This window comes from Plectropomus leopardus, chromosome 21 (genome assembly GCF_026936395.1).
Source record: "Plectropomus leopardus strain MGB_pleo_1.0 chromosome 21, ASM2693639v1, whole genome shotgun sequence".
NCBI classification, from domain to species: Eukaryota; Metazoa; Chordata; class Actinopteri; order Perciformes; family Serranidae; genus Plectropomus; species Plectropomus leopardus.
The window spans coordinates 4,941,284-4,961,179 of record NC_142196.1 but is presented as its reverse complement, the minus strand read 5'-3'; the positions used below and the strand labels follow the sequence as shown (position 1 = coordinate 4,961,179).

Here is a 19,896-nt window from a genome sequence, read left to right as displayed (position 1 = left end):
TTCATTAATCTAAACCATTTCTGGTATAGTTGCTTTAGATTTAGACTTTTTATTTTTATTGGATATTTTTAAAAGTGAGTATGTTTTAGTATTTATATAGCATAGTAAGGTAATTTCTTTAAGATTTTTTCCTTTGGATAATTTAGGATGTGCTTTTATGTTGTTTGTGGTTAGCTGTGAATGAACTGCCATGACAAATTAAATGTCAAATTAATAATTAAGTATGTATCTAGTTGATAACTGAAGATAAGCCTGAATAAAAGGCTATAAAAGCAAAAAGAAACAGTTTTATGGAGCTGTAAATTATGGACTGACTCCCAAAAAATATCTACGGTGGAATCATCAATGAACATAATGAGGGGTCAATGAGTGAGCCAAGTCATTCTCAGAACCTAAGAAACAACACACACAGATCACCATAATGTTGTTAGTTCTAGAGAACCACAGATTAGTCACAGTAGTCAGCAGTAAACAGTTCAGTTCAGTGATACCTACACTGGCACTAACAGTGTGATTCATAGATGAAGTATAAGTCAAGCACATTTTTGTGTTTTAATGTGATAAACATAGAAGACAGAAAGAAACTGAATTGGCTAGGACATCATATTGGAATGTACAGAATTGCTTTGCTGTATAAACACTTGTTACATTCTATTTCAGTGGTGTGGAAGGATTTTTTTAACTAACTTGTGCTGTTCTAAAGAGGAAAAAGTAGGACAGGCTCGCCACAAACACTTTTACTAAATGTCAACACCTCACCAGCTGATGGATGTCTGAAAATCTGGAGCTTTGTCTTTTGAAAGCAAATTGTATAAGGAAAGGGAAAGTGCAGGCGGCAGCAAATAAAAACAGCTAAGGTTCGGGAAAGGACGCTTGTGCTTGTGATATTTAGTTAAGTTTGCATCTGTGTGGCTGACATAGAGGGAGAAAAACAGCTGCTGTTTTACTTATGTAGAAGACTAAGCTTTAATTTATTTCTTGTTAGAAGACTGGCAAATGGTCAAACCCTTTTCCAGCGTTCATGATTTTTGGATTCTTGTCGCTATCTAGCAAACCTGCCCATTTTTCCAGCAGTTTTGAGCAGTGCTATTGTAATCAAGGATGTGTCATTAATAGAGGATGCTGGACAATGCACAACAGGAGTATGCTGTAGTAGCAAAAGGGGCAGATTACTTTACTAATTGTTATTAGCAAAATAAATTTGTATATTTCCAAAAAACAAGCACGGATCAACATTAATAAGAAGAAGGCATAAAAGACAATTTGGTGTAAGATTCAATCGTGTCTTCCTTATCTGTAAGAAGATGATACACCTACTTATGTCATCACAGTGTACACTTCAGGCGGAGAAAAAGCTGCAAATTTTTGGTTCAACTTGAAAGCCAACTTTTCAGGTTCCAGACTACATTTTTTTGGGCAAGATGCTCAAAACGGTTCAAAATTTGTTGCACATACTGGAATAGTAACCCCTCCATGTTGGTGGAAAGGGTTTATTGTGTGAGAATACATACAAAAATGTTGACACAAAAACACCCAAAAGGGATTAGAGGTTTGAAATGATTTGCTCTAAGCTTTCATTTCACCCGGATATTAAATAAATGTCTCAGAAGTAATGCTAGGCCTCAAGATTTTGAGTTTATGAGATGCAGAGTCAGCAAGGACACAAACATGTGTTGGAAGGGAAATAAGCAATGGGAGCAGAAAGATAACCTAGAACCATAATAAAGGGAGGGGTAGGAAAAAGAGGGGACCAGAGTGGACGAGAAGAACTGGAGTACATTACATTACAGCATGGGGGTGGGGTCTCACCTCCCCCCACTCAGCCAACAGGAAGCAAGCCAGCAGAATAATCAATAACAGTGACTGCTATTTGACTCACCCATTTCCACACAACATGCTCAGAAGCCAACAACATGCATGCTATCAAGGACCCTCCCTAATAACCCATCAACCATTCCCAGTCCTCCCAGCCGAGCCAGTACCATTTCAACATATTGAAGACATCAAGTTCCCACCAAATCAGACAGATTACGTAACAATTGTACAGTTCGAGTCCTCTGTTCTGTGTGGTTAATGTAGGCTTAAATCCACTGTAGATGACCTGCAGAGCCATGTTTACAAAAAATTGTCCTTAAAACAGACTCTGTTGTTGTCAGAGACAAATGGCTGCATGTGTACAAACACGCACAGAGGAAACCAAAGCATGCTGCAGTATGATATCCTGCATAACCATCATGATAAAATGCCATTCTCTCTCCCACAGTCTGTAAAATCTCACCCAGCATGCAGCCGTAATTGCGGCTCCACAGCCGAAATTAAATACTGGGAACTGATTCGCTCAGCTCTGTGTGAAGTGCTGTAAAAGCAGCAAGTTCACAAACAACAGGCTGGCAAAGACTTGTAGAGGGGAGTTTGTTAAATACACACTCCATGACCTCCTCATGCTGAATATTTTGCAAAAAGAATACAGTTTTAAATTGCTGGCTGGCGTGACGCCTTCAGACAGGTTGATCGTGTTGGCAAAAGACAGAAAAGAGAGAACATTTTGTTCCAACACCAAATCTGTTAGGGTACACTGATGTCCACATATAATGACTGCTGAAAGATGGATTCAGGATATCAGGAATGAGGTTTTTAGATTAGTGGGGCAAAGTTAAGCCAACTGTTACCAAGTGAACAAAGGTTGTTCTTGACCAACTGTCAATAATACAGGTTATACACCAGGCTTCACAAAGTGCAGTCTGGGCTTTCTAATTCAAAAGTGGGACAGATGTGCTGAATATTTTGTCTTGGTCCACATGGGAATATCCATCATGACTGAGCCACGGCATTGTGTAAAAGTTCCATTATTCTGTTGTTTGTTGCACTCTTAAGTTCACTGAAAGGTCTTCAGAGGGTGCGTCATGTCGGAGGTTGCATGTCAATGAAAATCAACACAGAGAGATGTTAGGAAATGCAAAAGTCATGGGTGTCCCAATTAGAGCATCTGTGTTGGTCCTGTGTTTGTAGCCACAACACTACAAAACCTGGCAGTATCTCCAAATAATAAGGAATATAACAAATAGAGCAGAATAGGTTCAAATAAATGGTTGTTGAGAAAAAAAGGCAAAAAAAAAGATTTTTTTTTTTTTTTTTTTTTTTAAATGGAAAGGCTCAAATAAGGGGAAATAGGAAAGAGATTCAGGCCAAAGGCGAAACACTGGTATGAAATACAAATCCATATCAAACTCCCCTGAGTGGCAGTGGCGTGTGAGGGAAACCCTCATCTCGCAATGTTGCTGGAAAATGAACAAGCCTTCCCTAAAAAACACCGACTTCCCTCACATTATCCGCCTACACAGCCCATAAAGTTTTTCTGAAAAACTTAGAAACCCTTGCAATAATGCCAAATTAACGGCTTGCACTGGATGCTGTAAGCAAAGTCTAGAACTTTCCAGAAATGCTTCTCCTTCACTGTAACAGAAAAGTGTTTGAGCTTTAAAAAGGTGAAAGACTAGTCACTGCACATTAGAGATCTGTATATTAGTTTTACACGTCTCATATATGTTAATGATCCACCTGACGGATCTAAAAAAAACAAACAAACACCAGATCTCACCTGTGGGGTCTTCCTCTTCCTCTTTCACCACATTGTTGTCATCCACATCTTCATCATCCCCCTCTTTTGCCTTCCTACTGTTGTCCTTCACTGGGACCACAGTGAAGTTGGTGGGCATTTTTACACCATGTGCTTCCTCTCAATATGCTGCTTGCCACACTCTTATCTCTTTCTCCTTTCTCCTCCCTCTCCCTCCCTCTCTGCTCTGCTGCTCCTCTCTTACTCCGTCCAACAGCTGTCACTTTTGTCTTCTGTCTTGCTCTCCTTCCCAGTTATTTGTTTTTTCATCCAGACTTACTGCCCCTGTGTACTTTCCTCTCCTGGGCAGACGTCGGCTCTTTCTTCTGAGTTTTTCTTCCTATCGCTAGGATTCTGCTGTACACACATGTGACCCTGACCCCCCCTCGCACCGACTATCCAAATAAGGAAGCGTGCGACTGCCCCGCCCAATGGGGGCAGTACCCACAAACACACACACTAGCAAAAAAACATGACCTGCATTTGAGCTTATAAGTGTATGAGAGCACACATATAGCTTTAACTGTGCCTGAGGGCAGATCCTCTGCCCAGGAATGTCGCTCTGTCTCGCGCACAACAAAAGCCGGCAATGTCTGCTTTTGTTCAAAGAGAAAAGGAAGTCCAGATCTGCTCCAGTAAGGAAAGTCTGCACACGCACGCACGCGCACGCACGCACGCACGCACGCACGCACGCACGCACGCACGCACGCACGCACGCACGCACACACACACACACACACACACACACACACACACACACACACACACACAAGAGGACTCATATATATTTCCTCACTTCCTATCCAGTGTTATTTGACCCCATGTGCAGAGTCAGAAGTATGCAGGGCTGATTTAAAGACGTATACTGACCATCTTTACACACCCCTGTAGACAGATAGCACACATGCATGCACATACATTACACGTACTTTAGTTGTGAGTTTACTGTATGTTACTGTGAAAATACACGTAAATACAAAGGAACAGAGATTGGTAACTGAGGGAGGCATAGAGTGTCAACTTCATGCTGCTCTTATCTCTTAAGAGCAACCTGAGGGTTAATTAATCTCAGTCCAGGGTTTCCCACACATTTGTTTATTTGTGGCAGCTGCCACGATCAAAACATCTGCCACCACGTATTGTTTATATATTTTTGGAGCTAGACTGTCATTAGGAGCACTATTGGAATATATATTTGGTTATACATTGCACCACACTCCTGGAGCACAGAGTTTACTCTGGGCACAAACGGAGCAGTCGAGCATCAAGCACACTGAAGGTGAAACTTAATCGTAATTGCACTGGGTCAAACAGTTTTCATTTACTCGCTTCTACAGCAGCTGCTCCTCTCATCTATCCATATGATCAGGTCAGCTCTGACCAGATCAACATTTAGATTATCCACCCCACAAGTCAAACTTCAGAAACTGCTCCTGAGGAGAAAAAAGAACTAATGAAGACTTCTGCCTGCAGTGCATTCACATCACAATTTAGAGAGGGGAATAGTATTAAAAAAAGGGGACACACACACAAAAAACATAAAAATGAACAGGACATCTGCTGACCAGCAAGTACAACCACAGATTTCTTTGCTTGGACTGACAGCAAGGTGGAATGAATGAAAGTAACATAAGTATAACCCAACATATATTTGCCGTTGTTGCAAAAATAATTCGGCAACACATTAGAGTGGAACCAGGAGCATTATTCATCACCAGAAGCCGTGGCAATGTAAAAAGGAAGGTTACCTGCACAAGAAAGAAGACATCACAACAGTCATAGACCTAAACAACTAATCATAGATTTTATGGGGGGGAGGGGGGGTTATTCACTTTTCTACCATACAACTATATTCTGTTTCATCAAGCTGTGTATCACCATCATTCAGCAACAGCAGTGTGCAGCTGCTCATATTCAGTCCATCAGCTGATCTCATGACAAAACAAAAGCAGTGAGTTATTCCCTAAAGGTAAGGAGTGCACTAAAGTGATTCTAAGGTACTACATCTTATTGCAATTCACATACAGCCCTGTGTGATGGAAAATGCTAAAAGAAAACTGCAGCAGTGAATGCAGATGACCAATTCTTTATAATGCTTTAGTCTTAGAGCCTTATTTTGTTGCTTAACATCTGGAGACCCGCCCAGAACAAGTTACCCTCTCCCCCTGCAGTTCCCCAACATGACGACATACAAGATCAATACTAGCTAGAGGAAGGGTGGGGGCCACAGGAAATAGGAAAGGGAGGAGGTGGAGCAAAAGGCAAGAGAATCTATGAGACAGAGATGGGCTAGCAGAGTGACCAACTTACAGGAAAGCATTGCCTCTTTTTTTTTTTTAAAGCACTGAATGCAACTTATGCAAGGCACAGAGCTCATTTCCGACGTCTGAGCCAGAGTGGGAAAATTCCATCTGGTCTTATACTGTGGTTGAGAGTTTGTTTGCTACCCTATAGAAGTATCCAGATTCACACTAAAGAAACAGCTTGATGGAACTTTGAAATATTTAAATAAATATATATCAGGCACTGGCTTAGTTAGATTGCTATAATTCCCTTAAACAGGCTTTACCAGAGTGGACTAATTATAATGATTTGTTGTTCCATAACAGTTTACATTTGTGCCTCTAGTCTAAAGTTTCACCTCCTTACCGCAATTTGGTATTTATTTATCCCTATCTGCCAAAACAGCCCACTTACATATAAATACTTGCTCTCAGATACATTGCTATAAAATGAATTTGCCAAAAGTATCACTTATCTAAACATTTCATCCAAGCAACTGTTTGGTTGCAAGTGTTTTTCATAAACTGTTTGAGTACAGTCAATGAATTTGTCATCCTTTAGCAAATTTATAGTTATTTTCTGATACACTACCCTGATAAATATTATCCACCTGTAAACCTCTACTTAACTTATTCCATTTGACTTAAATAGAGCTTTGTTTCACATCATATTATTATCATCACATATCATGATAAATTGGTTACAACTGAGTATATTGCGATACACTGTAAATTTCCAATACTGTAAGCAAGGTGATGTTTTGTGTTTATTTAAAATCTAATTTTAGGAAAACTGTCATAAATAACAAACCGCAGTACGCAAAAGTTTACAAATAAAAAGAGAAAATACAGTATTTTTGAGTATCAATACAGTATGACAAAACATAATATCACAAAGTAAAGTATATCATTTTTTATACAACACTAGTCTAAAAACAAGTATCATTTCAAACTAAAAACAGATGGGTACATTTTGCGGGATTTCAGGGGCTCATCTGAAATCTGTATTTCGCTATATGAGAAATGTGAAGTAGTCCATTTTCTAGCACATTTTTGTTGTCAAGTACCATAATTGCTCCATTAGTAAAGCTTCAGTTATCCTAAAGTTTCCTACACATTCATTTATTTGTGACGGCCAACCATGATTAAAACATTTGCCAATACATTTTGATTTTATATTTTTGGAGCTGCTGAACCATGAGTGCTATTGGAAAGTTTGTATGCATCACACATTCACAGCCAAGATCATACTCTGGGCACAGACAGAGCAGCAGAACACCAGGAGCAGTGAAAGTCAAACTTAACTGTTTCTTGCACTGTTTCTTTAAGTTTACTTCAGCAGCAGCTGCTCCTGTCATCCATCGAACTGTTCAGCTTTGACTGGATCAACAGATCAATTTTCTACCCCGTGACTCAAACTCATCAAACTGCTGCTAAGGGATAAAAGAACTCATGAAGAGATCTGCCCGAGATTAGTTCAAAGACCCCCATAAATGTTCAAATTTATAGAGGGGACACAGTGTCAAAACTCTGTGGACCCCCCTATTCCTGTAGCCACATATAGATTTGTATTCTGTGGGAAACTCTGCATCCTGTCAGGTATTTTAGAAATATTTTACTCAGACTTCCTGCTCTGGACATGACTTGTTAGGTTTCAATGAAACATGATCATTCCAGTAAGTGGGTCTGGTTGCGCAAATGGGACTGCCTTGATGCTAGAGGCAAATCAGATGTTTATTGAATAACCCCTGTGGCAGCTTATATTCTGTCTGAAGCAGCTACCAATCCTCGTATCATAGGGAATGTTTCTGTGTGTGGGTGAAAGAAGCACATTAATCAATACCATGATCTGACAACTCAGTGTACTATGGTGCTGCTAAGGTAACAAAGAGAGCACTTATCTACTCCCTGCTCAGCGGATGAGCAGTGATGTAACTGGCATTCGCTGATTAAGTAGCCAGACAGTCAGACTGCTTCTCAGGGACAATCAGCACATCCAGGCCGAGAGGACAATGTCCCTTTTATGACAGACTTCACAACAATCCACAGTGAAGACTGAAAACTAGGCTAAAATGTTGTGACATAAGCTTTTCTCAGACAGTTTTTAACAATGTTATGCTTGATACAATATCTCGCAGCCAAAGCACAGTCTGAAAACACAGAAACACAAGGGTATTTATTACATAACTTGATTATAGACTCATCTGTGGCCCCAAAAGGTGGGGGAAATAATCAAAATACAAAGTACTCAAAACAGAAATCTCTCCAGAGACACTGTCTTAGACTTAGACTGTCTTAGTCTTAGACAAGGCCTAAATGTGGGAGATTTTTTAATCACATCACCTTTCTACAATATTGTACTGTTTCCATTGTGTCTATACTAGGGATCAACCTCTGGAGCTGAAAAATGAACCCATTGCAAGTGCCAAAAACTGCATTACCTCGAATGGCCACTTGAGGCTGGCTCCACAAGCGAGTCAATCACCATACACTCCTAACTTAACAGCAGAAATCAACACGTTTACAACCTGGTCTAAAAAAAACATTTAGGTCTCCACAGCTAGCTCCACAACAAGTGTACCGGGGGGGGATTTTAAAATGAATCACTCTTTAGAATTCTAGTAATGCTTCTAATTATGCATTATGCATAATTATGTTGCTTTGAGTGAAAGGGTTTCTGCAAGACATCAACTCAGCTAATTAGTCAGACCCATCTCTCGCTCCTTCCCTGCACCAGCCTTTCTTCCAAATTATTCACTACTGGCTCCAAAAATCCAAGAAGGCAACGCACTTCAATGGGTGACGACACAGTGACTATGCCCATTATCTTTTTAACATTCAGCAGCCTATGTCAGTGAGGGATGTATCCATGATCATCTAATCCACCAAAACAAGATAAACAGCACTATAAACCACAAAAGAGAAATTAGTAAATCAGCCTGTACACACTTAATGTTTATACTGTTCTCAGCTATATTTAAATACTAAAATACACCACTAAGTCTTGAGTGTGTGTGGTTAGTCAGACTAACTAATTAACTAACTAACTAATAAAATGTGTCAGACTATTTTAGGGTTATGAGGTTATGTATATCTATAGCTTTCAGAAATGTGAACTTAATTAAGTGTCCATCAAACCTATTTGAATTTTACCTCCATGCTGAGGAGAAAAATTAACAAACTTATCAGTGTCTAGAGTGTAAGTGTGTTCAGAATGCAACATCAGGGATTTTTCAGCACATATGCATGCACTTACATGCACACACCACTAACCTGCCGAAGAAGTATAATATTTTAAACCAAGGCTCTTCAAAGAAAATGAAAGAATAGTACCACATGCGTCACACATTTGACACAATGCTACAGGCTATGGCTTAAAAAAATCCACATTTACAGAAACCCCTTTTGAACGTTTTACTTCCATAGTACATGGCATTATTAAAGCATTTTAAACATGGCTAATAATTCAGAAAAAAAACCCCAAAACAAAACAACAACACAGTGAGAAAAAAGTACTGTCTAATAGCATTCTGTCTAGCAGCAAAACAGCTTAAACAGCTTGATTAGGCAGTCACATACTGTAGAGTCTATGGTTTGGACTGTCTCTTCAGACAACGATAAATGTACCTGCTCAGAAAATAACAACAGTTCAACTGAGCTGAACTTTTTCTGTATAGGCTCAGATTTCTAATCTTTAAATAGATCTATCGATTGATTCTCCAGGGGATGGTGAGAGGAGACTGGGTCTGCAACAGATATGCCAAGTACAGCCCAAGGACACAAATCAGCGTGTGGAGATGAGCTCAGCACTTTTTTTTCATGGCCAAAACCTTCTTTCTTTCTGACCAAAACACAGATAATTCCACCTGTTGTTTAGCCTCCAAACTCCCTGATTTGTATCCTCTTTAATGACCACAAATCTGAGTCTACGTTTCATTTTATTGCTTCTTTTCAATGTCATGGTTTTGATGCTTTGTGATGCAATAGACTATGAAAAGACACTGAGAGGCCCAAAAATGAAAAAAGAATTGTCTGATTTCAATTTATGTAATCTGAAATCACATCACATGGTCAAAATGTAAACACAAAGGAAACCTGTGATATAACCTGTAGTTACTCTGCAAGTGACTGACAACAATCTACACTTATAATGTCTTTTATTGCTGTTAAAGATTTGTGAATTTACAAAACACAGGATACTATGTTACATTCTATGTTTAAAATCAGTTTCATTAATTTTGTCAGTTATTAATTTACATTTTTATTGCAAATATAAATAAATACTGATTAAATGTTTAAAGTAAGTACATATTGTTCTATGGGACTAGGGCAATGCTAAAATTCAGACCATCAATACAGCAGCAAAACTATACAGAGCTGCCCTGCTCAAGAGCTTATAAGTGATACACTAAATCCCCACCAGTAAGTGATAGTGCCCTCTGGAGGCAGCAAGAGGAAGGACAGCTTCCCTGTGAACGTCATTATACCTAATAACACCTCGTAAAACGGTGTTAAACACGATATTTATTGCACAAATCTGAAGGAAATCACAGTGGCTAAAAAGTCAGAACATAATTTCATTATCATGTCATGTGAGTTTGAGTCAGTGCCTTTGTCACATGGCATCTTCCCTTCTCTATATTACTTCCGCCTGCTCTTACAACTGCATGGCATGATTTTTTAATGAGACCAGGGGGTAGACAAAAGAAAACCCTTAATATACTATACTTTAAATTGCTATAGCAGAAAATTAGCCAACATAACTTACAAATCCAGCACAGATGCAGCAATGAGGGCATCTCACTGGAGTTATTTTTCTTGCCAATTGATAAATGAAAACCAATATTCCATAATAAATATGGTTTAGACTAAATTTTACATCTCTTTTCTGGGTCTTCTTACTCTCTCTTTCACAGAGGCTTGTTTGCCTCAGCTCATGCCTTTCGGAGCGGGGCAGGTAGTGTACAGTTGTGAGAATGTGTGTTTACACAAGCCATCTAAATGGAACTTACAGTATGTGTAAATTAGATAACACTGTTGTTTGAATGTTGAAATTGTCACACAGTGGATAGGCCTGACCCTTATGCACCACGCCTGTAACCGTCAGCAGTTCAAGCTGACTAAATAAAAAGTCACACAATGACCATAGCTCATCTCTGACTGTGTCTGGGAACCGCCTCTGAATTTAACTGGTCTCCTCTCTTCATGCAGCTGACAGTGGAAGACTAATCGTGACACTCTGTTGCCCCCAGTTGATCACATCTGGTAATACACCAGACAGTCACATCACCATCATTAGAAAATGGCAATGAAAGGAAAACAAAATATGGACAAACTATTTGTTTTATAATTTGTACACCTAGACCAAACAAATCAAAAACACCTAGCAGTGTTAGTCTCTATAATCAGATGTAAACTGGCAAATGGAAAGGTTATTTTATTTTACAAGCGCTGACTCAAGTAAAACTAAAGGAAACACTGCCAGCTATCATATTCAGTCACATTTTCCGAATGTCTGACTGTAAAATGGTGAGTGAACCTTTTACTTTTCTTTCTTAAACATTTCCATGACTTTTTTTTTTTATTAATCTATAAAGGAGACCTTAGTAGGGTGTCTGCAGTAGGAAATAAATCCTATGAAAATGCCACTGATGACAATCAGCTCTTCAAAGTCATGGTAAAGCACAGTAAATTAGCAAAGGAAAGGTAAATGATGTAAGGGAAACATGAAGTGTGTAATGACTATACTACACACATGGACAGCCACACCTCAACCATCTCAGGTAACAGCACACTTCCCTGCCAGTCATCCATTAAACTGTATTTCACACAACAGGCTCAGGTGACACTTTTCTGTCTTTTGATGGCAAAGGTGGTCATTCTCAAACTACGATTCCATTTCCAGTTTAGAGGTACTTGCAAATAGATAATATGCTTAGTGCTTAGGCTACATTATAAGTGAAACTTACATTGACTCCAAGAACTTTTTTAAAGGTTAACTGCTATTTTAACCTGGTCCCTATTTTATCATTTTTTTGTGTCCAAGTGTATAAATTGAGACAACAATCTCGGATACCAGTCCAGTATTAAGAACAGCACTACAGCTGGCAGTCGGAAACACACTGCAATGTAACCACACAAGGCAATTTACATCCACTAAAAGTGCTTGTTTTTGCTAACGACAAGGATTCTGATTGTTATTCTAAGCATCTCGGTGTGATTGGCCCTTGATTTGGTTTTTAGCTGTTTTTTTCAGCAGGGGGTGGTTTAACAAAAAGTTCTTAAAAAGATCTATCTCTGTATAGATACTCTACATAATGTTGTCAGATGCTTAGAACAACAATCTGAGCCTGTCTATAGAACAAATCAGCACTTTGTTTTAACTTATTTGCTGGTACATAATTACGCATTAACGTTATATTGCAGCCTGTTTCGCAGCTTCAAGCTGTAGCATTCTCACTCAGCATTGGACCATTTACAAAAATTGTTGTCTCACTTAGCAAACAAAGAAAACCACAGATGTTTTATTTACACTCTAAATTGCAGCTGTAAGCTGTTTTTATGTGGAAATTCACTTTTTGGTTTTCACTAAATGACACAGACTGCTGACAAAGTTCACAGTAGAACGGACAATTCAATCTAAAATAAATAAACAATCACATGGAATAAAGCTACGCCAATGAGGAAAATACTGTGGAAACCTGGTATCAAAACACCAAGATGAGCTTGAAAATCAAGTCAGGCATAATACTGGAATATGATCCCATTCCAGCTCTGTCTTTTATCTCTCTTGATATGTCAGGTAGCTGGATATTAATACAAGTAAGTACAGCAAAAACAGAAGTTGGCTCAAGTCAACTGTTTTTCTGTCTCAGTTCCTTTTTGGGTAGACGTCTCAGTCCAAGTCATGAGAGATGCTGGAAATGACTGATGCTTCCACTGTATCAGTTTCATCTCTGGCTTTTGACCCGACTGCAGTCATTTACGCTGCTTGTGACAGGGGAGAGGTTAAGAAGGTTATCCTTAGGCTCCTCATTCAGAGTCTGGCAGAACATGATACTCACACGTCTCCCTACACATTTGTGACATCTGATATGCACCCAACGCCACAACGCTACTGTACCTAGCTGTCTTTTATAGGGTGGACACAATAACATAAACATCAGCACCATTAAGAAATTAAACATAAATTCATGTTTTTTCTTTGTTGAAACAGTGATGGAAAGGTGTATATTCAACTCTATGTTAATTCACTTGTAAATAATTACATAGTTCATGTGTATGTGTCCATATTTGTTGATAGGAGTCAGCACGAGAATTCTTTTCCAGCTCCTGATGTAATTTCAAAGGTAGATTTTGCACCCCGAAGGCCTCAATCGACTTTATTTTGTCCTACATCAGTATTTATTGCACTAGCAAAGGCAAATAAGGCTAAAATGACTCAGTGTAAATGCCTTACTTAGCCGTACATAAACTGCTGGCCAAGAGCTGGAAAACCCCATGACGACCAACAGCAAATGCAGAGAACCTCCAGAGGAAAAACATGTCAAGTAGTTTTTCCCACGATGTCTGTTCAGTATCTATTCAGTAGCAGCTGCTTTCAGCTGCTGGAACATTGTTACTGTTATCAATCTGACCACACAGGTTGTGTGTATGAAATAAACACTAGCTCCACTTTTATGTAGAGAGCATGAGAAGAGATAAGAGCAGGATTTCAAGGTGGACTACAGTAGCGGTCTCATACACAGTAAGTCCAGTGTATTGATTAGCAGATATTGTGCACAATAATATTTAGGAATGTTCCAAAATAAAGTGTTTTTGGTCTTAATCCTAATTTGAGACCTTTAATGTTAGATATTAGCCGAGTTCAATCAAATGCCTAATTTGCTAATATCTAAAGCATCCGAACATGACTGTTCTTTTAATGTAAAAAAAATAAATAAATAAAATACTATTAATCAATTTATTGATATTTCAAAGCTTTCCGCTGACCTTCAACACATGGCTGCCACGACATTTAACTTGTGTTACTGTGTCAAATGAAATTTCTGCCAGGTGTAGGAAAACAAGTATAGAGGCAGCACAGTAAAGCTCTGTGAGAAACAGAATAAGACCTCCCCTGGATCTCAGATGCATTGTGTCGCTTGTCATGAGTTCCAAGGACAACACAGGGTTATTTTTAAAAGCACTTATAGCTGCACAAAACATTCTGTGAAGGGCCAGTACAGGAGCTGACAATATAGACACAGCACAGCTCTCAACTAGTTGATTCAGCAATTGTCATTGACGTTGGATATTGATATGTGGTACTTGAATAGAATGTTCATCAGTTCAGATGTAATAAATGTGAAAAAAAAAAATAAAAACTGTAAAAATTGTCAAAGGTTTTATGACTTGCATGCACAAAAAGCCCAATGAAAAATATTAATATTAAGTAATTATAGATCCACACATCAATCTTCTTATGTACTGAACACAACTAATAAGTTATATGACAAAGCAGGGGGTTTTAAGGATCACACATACAGCTTGATGAAGATTTTCCACTGCTATGTCGAAAATGCAGGATTGTGTAGCGGATCAACAACTTCAAGACAAGAAAGATGTGTTGCTGCACGCCATTGCGTCAGGATCGTGTAAAAGTGCATTTACAGCTGAAACTGTCATGTTTTTTCACATCAGATAGGTTGAACGTACAATTTTAAGTATGCCGTTACACTGGTTTAATGCCCTTGATGAAAGGACCATTTCCAGGATTGGGCTAAACTTTGTGCTTTTCCCAAAAGGGGGGTGAAGTTCTCTGAAAACCCTTCTGTCTGACCAGCGAGGGACACACCCCTTGTCCTGAGTGTTGCGTGTAAATAAAGAGCAACTGGAACAAACATCCCACGCGGGATTGGCAGGGCAGGCAGCGGACTCAGAGGCCACACAGGAGTAGGAGCAGATATAGAGGAAGGCAGGGCCCAGTTGGTGTCCATGTGCTGACTGCTGGGCTCCAAATAAAGCAAAGGGCAGCACATGATAGCCTGAGGTGCATGCTTTTTTAAACGTGAATGCACACACATGCATGCAAACATAATGCTCTGTGGTGAGAGTATACTGAAGACTTGCATTCATTTACTAAACTGGACCCATTTATATTGCCGCCACCTTGAATCACTAACCATATCTATACTGTATTTAGTTTGCAACTCTGTTCCCAACTGAAAAAACTCCCCCTCTCTTTCTGTTCTACACCCAAAATGCAGTCAAAACTAAGTTATTATTGCCAACACAGCCTCCAGATTTAACAGTATAGAGCAGCATGAACAGAGGTCTGTGAAAACTTTACAGGGGCTACTTGTTTTTCTATTATTTAATCTTTCTTTGAAACTTGGTGCAGACTAATCTGGATTGATGTTTAAGCCCTGATTTGAGGTGGAGATGGACGGTTATTAGTGGTGGCACGTTGTTACATCTCACCAGTTATGGAACTAAAATAAATTAGTTCACCAGGGTGTTGTGTAGCCATCAATGTTGATCAGAGCCAATAAATACAGATATGAATGACTTATAAAATTATATATAATAACTCATAATTACACTTGGTGCCTTCGAAACAATACAATACTGCCACACAAAAGCACTGCAATACTATGCTGTATTGATTTTACTCCCACCCCTATGAGTAATTCATCAGAGATCCCAGTACTTGGGCACTTGGGCATTTACACTTTGATTAACTTGGGAGGCTTGCAAGAAAAAAAAGAAAAGAAAAAAAAAGTCAAAATCAAAGCAGACTTGTGGTCCCTGATATGGTTTAACCCCCAGAAACACTTGCTACATTTAATAGCTTCTTTTCATGACTCTTCGTGCCTGACAAACAGAAATCTTTAAAACTCTACATCCCGAGCTTGAAACGCAGGCTATTTAAATTGTGCAGTCTTCAAGCTCAAGCCAAAATAAACCTTTGCATCATCAGGGTTATTTTCTTAGACTTGACTAAGCTTCTCCAAAGCCACAGAATACATTGTTCAGCTGTTGAGTGTCAGTAAAAAGTCTTTCTGGGTCTGGCATTGTAATTAAGATATCTAAAGACATAATTATTTAAACAGCTGCCTAACTGTATACATATTTCCCTCTCTGATTCTCTACAAAGAATCTCCCTATCAAAAGACAGAAAATCTTAAAAGATGAAGATTATAGATAATGCAGCTGCAATAGCACTGAGCAGAGGAGGCACACATTATTGCCAAAGTGCCTCAGCTGCAACAGGTAGTATGAGTACAAAGCGTAAAGTGCTACTGTTCTGCAACAAACCTGAATAGAGTTTCCCAACCCCAAAGATCTGCCAGTGTGTGAACTGTCAGAGAGACAGACTGACAGCCGCTTAATTCTGACACCTTTTGAGACTTTTATCCCTGCAGGACATCATTTATCATTCATTGCCTGCTTAATCCCTCATAAATCCGAATGTAATCTTACTCATCCTACGTATCTAAAGCAAGCAGCAGGGTGCATCATCTGTTGTACCCTGGAACATCTTCATGCCATTAACTATTAATATATTCATCATATCTTTTTGTAAAACAGTGTTTACAGTGCATAACTGTTTACACACATAAACTAAATTCTTAGAATGTGTACGGAAAATACGCTTCATTCCTTTAGCCTACAAGAGTCATTTTCACATATTTCCTCTACTTGCGTTAGTCTCAGATTGTTTCACACAGACTGAACAAGGAACAAGCATAAAGCACACAAATCGCCTGTAAGGTTTTAAAAGGAGGGCAAAGTCGCCACCATCATTCAAAAAACTGTACCTTCTCTTCTATTATTTCCACTTCTTCATAACCACACTTCCTCTTCACAACGTGTTTCTTAATCTCCCCCTTAACATTTGTTGTGCAACCTCAATGACGAGAGCGAAACAGTTTTTCAGTCCAGCTAGACTTTCAAATATATCAATATTGCATTTGATCAAATAACACTAATCCCTCCTCCACAGCAAGTGGAGAAAAACTAAAATATACACGCACAGTAAAAAAAACCCCTAAACTGTCAGTGACCGAAGAATATCAAGAAAACCTTCTTTAGGAATGTTTTAGATAACCGGCAACACTTAGTCTGGTAACCTTCAGGTGCTTCATATGAAACAATGTAACTGATAAAAGCTGTCATGACCTAGCCTAGGAACTAGACGAATCTGTGAGCTTGTGTTTCATTGGCTGCGGCCGATGCATCTGGTCCCCCTTCCCGTTCAAACAGATTCTCACCTGTCCAGATTCTCGGCAGGCCAATCACAGCCATTTATCTATTCTGGTGCAGGTTTGATTCGATGATTGCATCACTGGTCTCCGCTCTGTCCAGCACAATGCACAAGACTGATAAACTCAAATCAAAATGTCAAACTAGGCAGTGCTGATCAAAAATATGAATCAAGATTCTGTTACTTAATTGCCTATTTCCTCACAAAAGTTCTCAGAAACATATTTCAGTGTACTGTTTAGCTGTAATGTGAGAAAGATTTTTCCAGCTCGAGAACGAAATAAGCACCATTACAACTTGCATTTGTCTCTCATCGCTACGTTACAAATTTTGTTGTTCTATTTTTGAAGGTCAGGTTTTGCTGCTCGGTCCAATTGCATCCAGTGGTATTGCTGTCTGTGCCCACTGATGACACCGAGTGGAAATGTAAAAAAATGAACTGAGAGTTTCTGGTGCCAGGCTAGTCATGTCCCAGAAAGTAAACAAATGAAGGAAGAATCTTTTAGAACAGCCGTCTGGTATGATGCGTCTCTGTGTCATTGCAAACATTACAAGGTTGTGCATCTGAGAGGGAAAATGCCCAGCCATCCATTATCTAAACTCATTATCTGCTATGGCTATCAGCTTCATCATTCAAGAATGTAATTTAGCAGATTCATCCAGGAGCCTATCAGTAAATAGATTATAGCAAAAAAAGCAGGCATCCATGGCTATCAGTCATGTATTGATTGCAGTGCACTGACAGCGGGAGCGGAAAGAATTTGAAAATTAAAATCCAGGAATATCTCACAAAACAAATGGTCAATATCAAAATATTAACTGATGGATGACTCCTAATGTCCAGTTTAAATTATTCCAGTTTTTTTTTTACACCTGCATTTCCAGTAACGACAACAATCCTCCACCCTAAATCTATCTGGTGAGTATCAAATTCACTGTCCAACAGCCAAATTTTTCTTCATTTATCCAGCAGTGAAAGATATTAAAAGCAGAGGATAGCTTCTTGCATTTTCTAGTTCAGTCTTTAAAAAGCCTCACAGATATTCAAGGTCCAGTGAAATAAACCACCAAAAGAGCTAATTCTGATCTTTTAAGGACATGGATGTCTTCTGTCCCTACATTGGGTTGGGTTAATAAAAAAGGACAAATTTCCCCGCAGGGTTGAATGAACTTTGAACATCTTAACTGTTAACAGACACGCACAAATGATAGAAACATCATAATCCTAATCATACCACAGAGCCGCATTCTTTCACTGTGCCAGCCCCCAGTTGAGTATGTGTCCACAGAGGAAATACAATCTTCTTCAGAGACATGTAACAAACACGCCAGAGATTATAATGTTTGCTGATCACACAATATACTCTGTCAATGTCTGGGTGAAAAAGAAAAGCAAGGCAAAGGCCAAGATAAGCCCCCGCACTACAGACACCAGAGGGGATCCACCAAACTGGCTTTCTCTGACACCATTACTTGTGTTTCGGTTATTGGCCGGTGCTGGGGATGCACGATAATGGGTTTTTAGCTGATATCCACTATGCAGATTTAAAACAACTGAAACGAATCGCCAGTTAATTAGTCATTTTAGTGACCTTCAAGTCTCCTCTGCAGTGGAATTAACATCATATTATGCATACTCTTATTGTGATGGCCCACCAGCAGATGGAGACATAAAATACAATGCTTTTCAATATTAATTTATCCTGCAAATAAAAAAATACCTGTTCACTTTGTTGATTAAAAAAATTAGTTTGTGATATCAGCAGAAATAAACATGTTGGCTGATTCCAATATTTCATTTTAAAGCCAAAATCTGCCCATCCGGATGACTTGCTGATATTATCATGTATCCCTAGCCAGTGCATGGTAAATGCATGTTTAAGTGACTGGCATGAAACTTTTATGTGCAAGGCTACAACAGACATGATTAAAACTTTGATTTCCTAACTTTGTAAGACAAAATGTAAAAAATAAATACATAAATAGAAATGTCATAAAATTATATGTAGTATTGAAATGATAAATCATGCATCAGCAAGTTGCTGAAAAATATCTTCAAAATTGATGTGAATTACACCCAGCAATCAGTTGACTTCAGTTACATGTTTATGTTGTAATAAAAAAAGAAATGATAAAAAAAATGAATGTGAATTACAATTCAAGTGTAAACACTGTATATATTAGGGCTGGGTAAAGAAACCCATTCAGCATGCATTGCAATATGTTTTTTGCCAATTCAGTATCAGTTCATAAAATCCTGAAATCAATTATTTCCGTTGTAATGACGGCTGGCTCCAATGGGGGCAGTGTAAGTGCCACCGGGTGTGTTTGTTGTTGTTCAGAGGCGTTTGGATACACAAAGTAGATAGTGGTTACATCATGTATGAGCCTTGTGAGTCAGTGTTAAGACACTGCAACAATACGGCCAACCTATGCAACTATTTGATGTGACACCACACAGATGTTTTGCAACCTGTTGCTAACACTAAAGCTGTGGATCACACACAAATGCAGGTAGACAAATCTTGCATAAAGGTTTATGACTTTTGTTAAGTTCAGCTCAGGCAAAAATCTGCACTTTTCTGCACTTTAAATTTATTTTAGTTTCAATTTGTATTTAATAAAGAATAATGTAATGGTAATAAGTTTTGGTGTCAGTTTGTTCTAAATCAACACAGATAATGTACGCTTTATTGAACACATATCAGAAGGTGTTCTAATGAATTATCTGGGTATTTCTGACAACACACA

The 19,896-nt window shown here is 38.8% G+C and overlaps 1 protein-coding gene across 6 annotated transcripts in view; it reads right to left on the bottom strand.

Annotated features, from left to right (window-relative positions):
* Window positions 1-19,896, bottom strand: part of slc12a7b (solute carrier family 12 member 7b) — a 75,177-nt gene that overhangs the window by 52,244 nt on the left and 3,037 nt on the right. The window contains exon 1 of one of the 6 annotated variants that reach the window (XM_042510184.2): window positions 3,599-3,977. The exons of 4 other annotated variants lie outside the window; for them this stretch is intronic. In XM_042510184.2, the coding sequence (XP_042366118.1) occupies window positions 3,599-3,716 (118 nt within the window). In that variant the 5' untranslated portion in view covers window positions 3,717-3,977. Of the gene's footprint in view, window positions 1-3,598; window positions 3,978-19,896 lie in introns of those variants that run through there. One more of the 6 variants, XM_088072180.1, reaches the window with a different exon arrangement.